An 811-nucleotide genomic window follows, 5' to 3' on the forward strand; every position below is an offset into this window, starting at 1 on the left:
CTTTGTCAAAGCAAGTCAATTAGAAAGAAAATGTCTTTCAATTTTTTATTCAATAAAATGTACGAAGTAATAAAATTTCTAACAGGAAAATGTGATACAACAGAGCCATTACAAAGATGATTGAATTTTCCAATAGCCTCATGATTGTTTTGAGGCATCTTTGTCTCGTCAGCACTGAGTGGAAACAGAAGAACATGGACACAATACAAAGATCTACTGTCCCCCCCTCCCCCAATCCACCTCCCACTACCTTGGCCCACCGTCTTCTGTCCCCCCTCCCCATACTAAACTAAACTCCTGGGTTGATTCTGCACAAGCACTCTGGCTAAAGAGCTCGCTTGTGCCATTCCCTCTTTTCTCCAGCCCCTTTCTTACGAGTTCCTTGCACAAGCACTCACTGTGTACAATTACATATTTTTAACTTAATCACCTGTCAGATTTGCATGCATGTAAAATAAAATGGGGAAAATATTAAGGCTATGAATAAACAAAAAAGGAAACCCGCAATATTTTTTTAAAGCTAGGTAGCGAGTAGCATTTTATGAAACATAAGGCTTGAGGCTTATTGATTCTTCAAAATCTGAATTCTCCATTGCTCTTTTTTTTTCTTAAATATCAAGGTACCATTGCTCTGTTTTCCCAAATAATGGTTTTCCATTTTCTTTCTTTTCCCAATGATCAGAAGCTTAACTTAGAGATGTTATATTGGAACGCCCCCCAGGAGGGGCTACTATGCGCTTGCTGGCTGAGCGAATACCTTCATCAATTTGAGTACCTGCAGAGCATATATAACGGGGAGATGGGAAAAAAA

At 39.0% G+C, this 811-nt stretch overlaps 1 protein-coding gene across 1 annotated transcript in view; it reads right to left on the bottom strand.

Annotated features, from left to right (window-relative positions):
• DPYSL3 (dihydropyrimidinase like 3) overlaps positions 1-811 on the bottom strand; it is a 71,111-nt gene continuing 70,300 nt past the window's right edge. Inside the window, exon 14 of the mRNA XM_015821054.2 lies at positions 1-775. Within this exon, the coding sequence (XP_015676540.1) occupies positions 687-775 (89 nt within the window). The 3' untranslated portion in view covers positions 1-686. The remainder of the gene's footprint in view (positions 776-811) is intronic.

Source organism: Protobothrops mucrosquamatus, unplaced genomic scaffold (assembly GCF_001527695.2).
Source record: "Protobothrops mucrosquamatus isolate PMUCROS unplaced genomic scaffold, P.Mucros_1.0 scaffold_159, whole genome shotgun sequence".
In the NCBI taxonomy this organism is placed as follows: Eukaryota; Metazoa; Chordata; class Lepidosauria; order Squamata; family Viperidae; genus Protobothrops; species Protobothrops mucrosquamatus.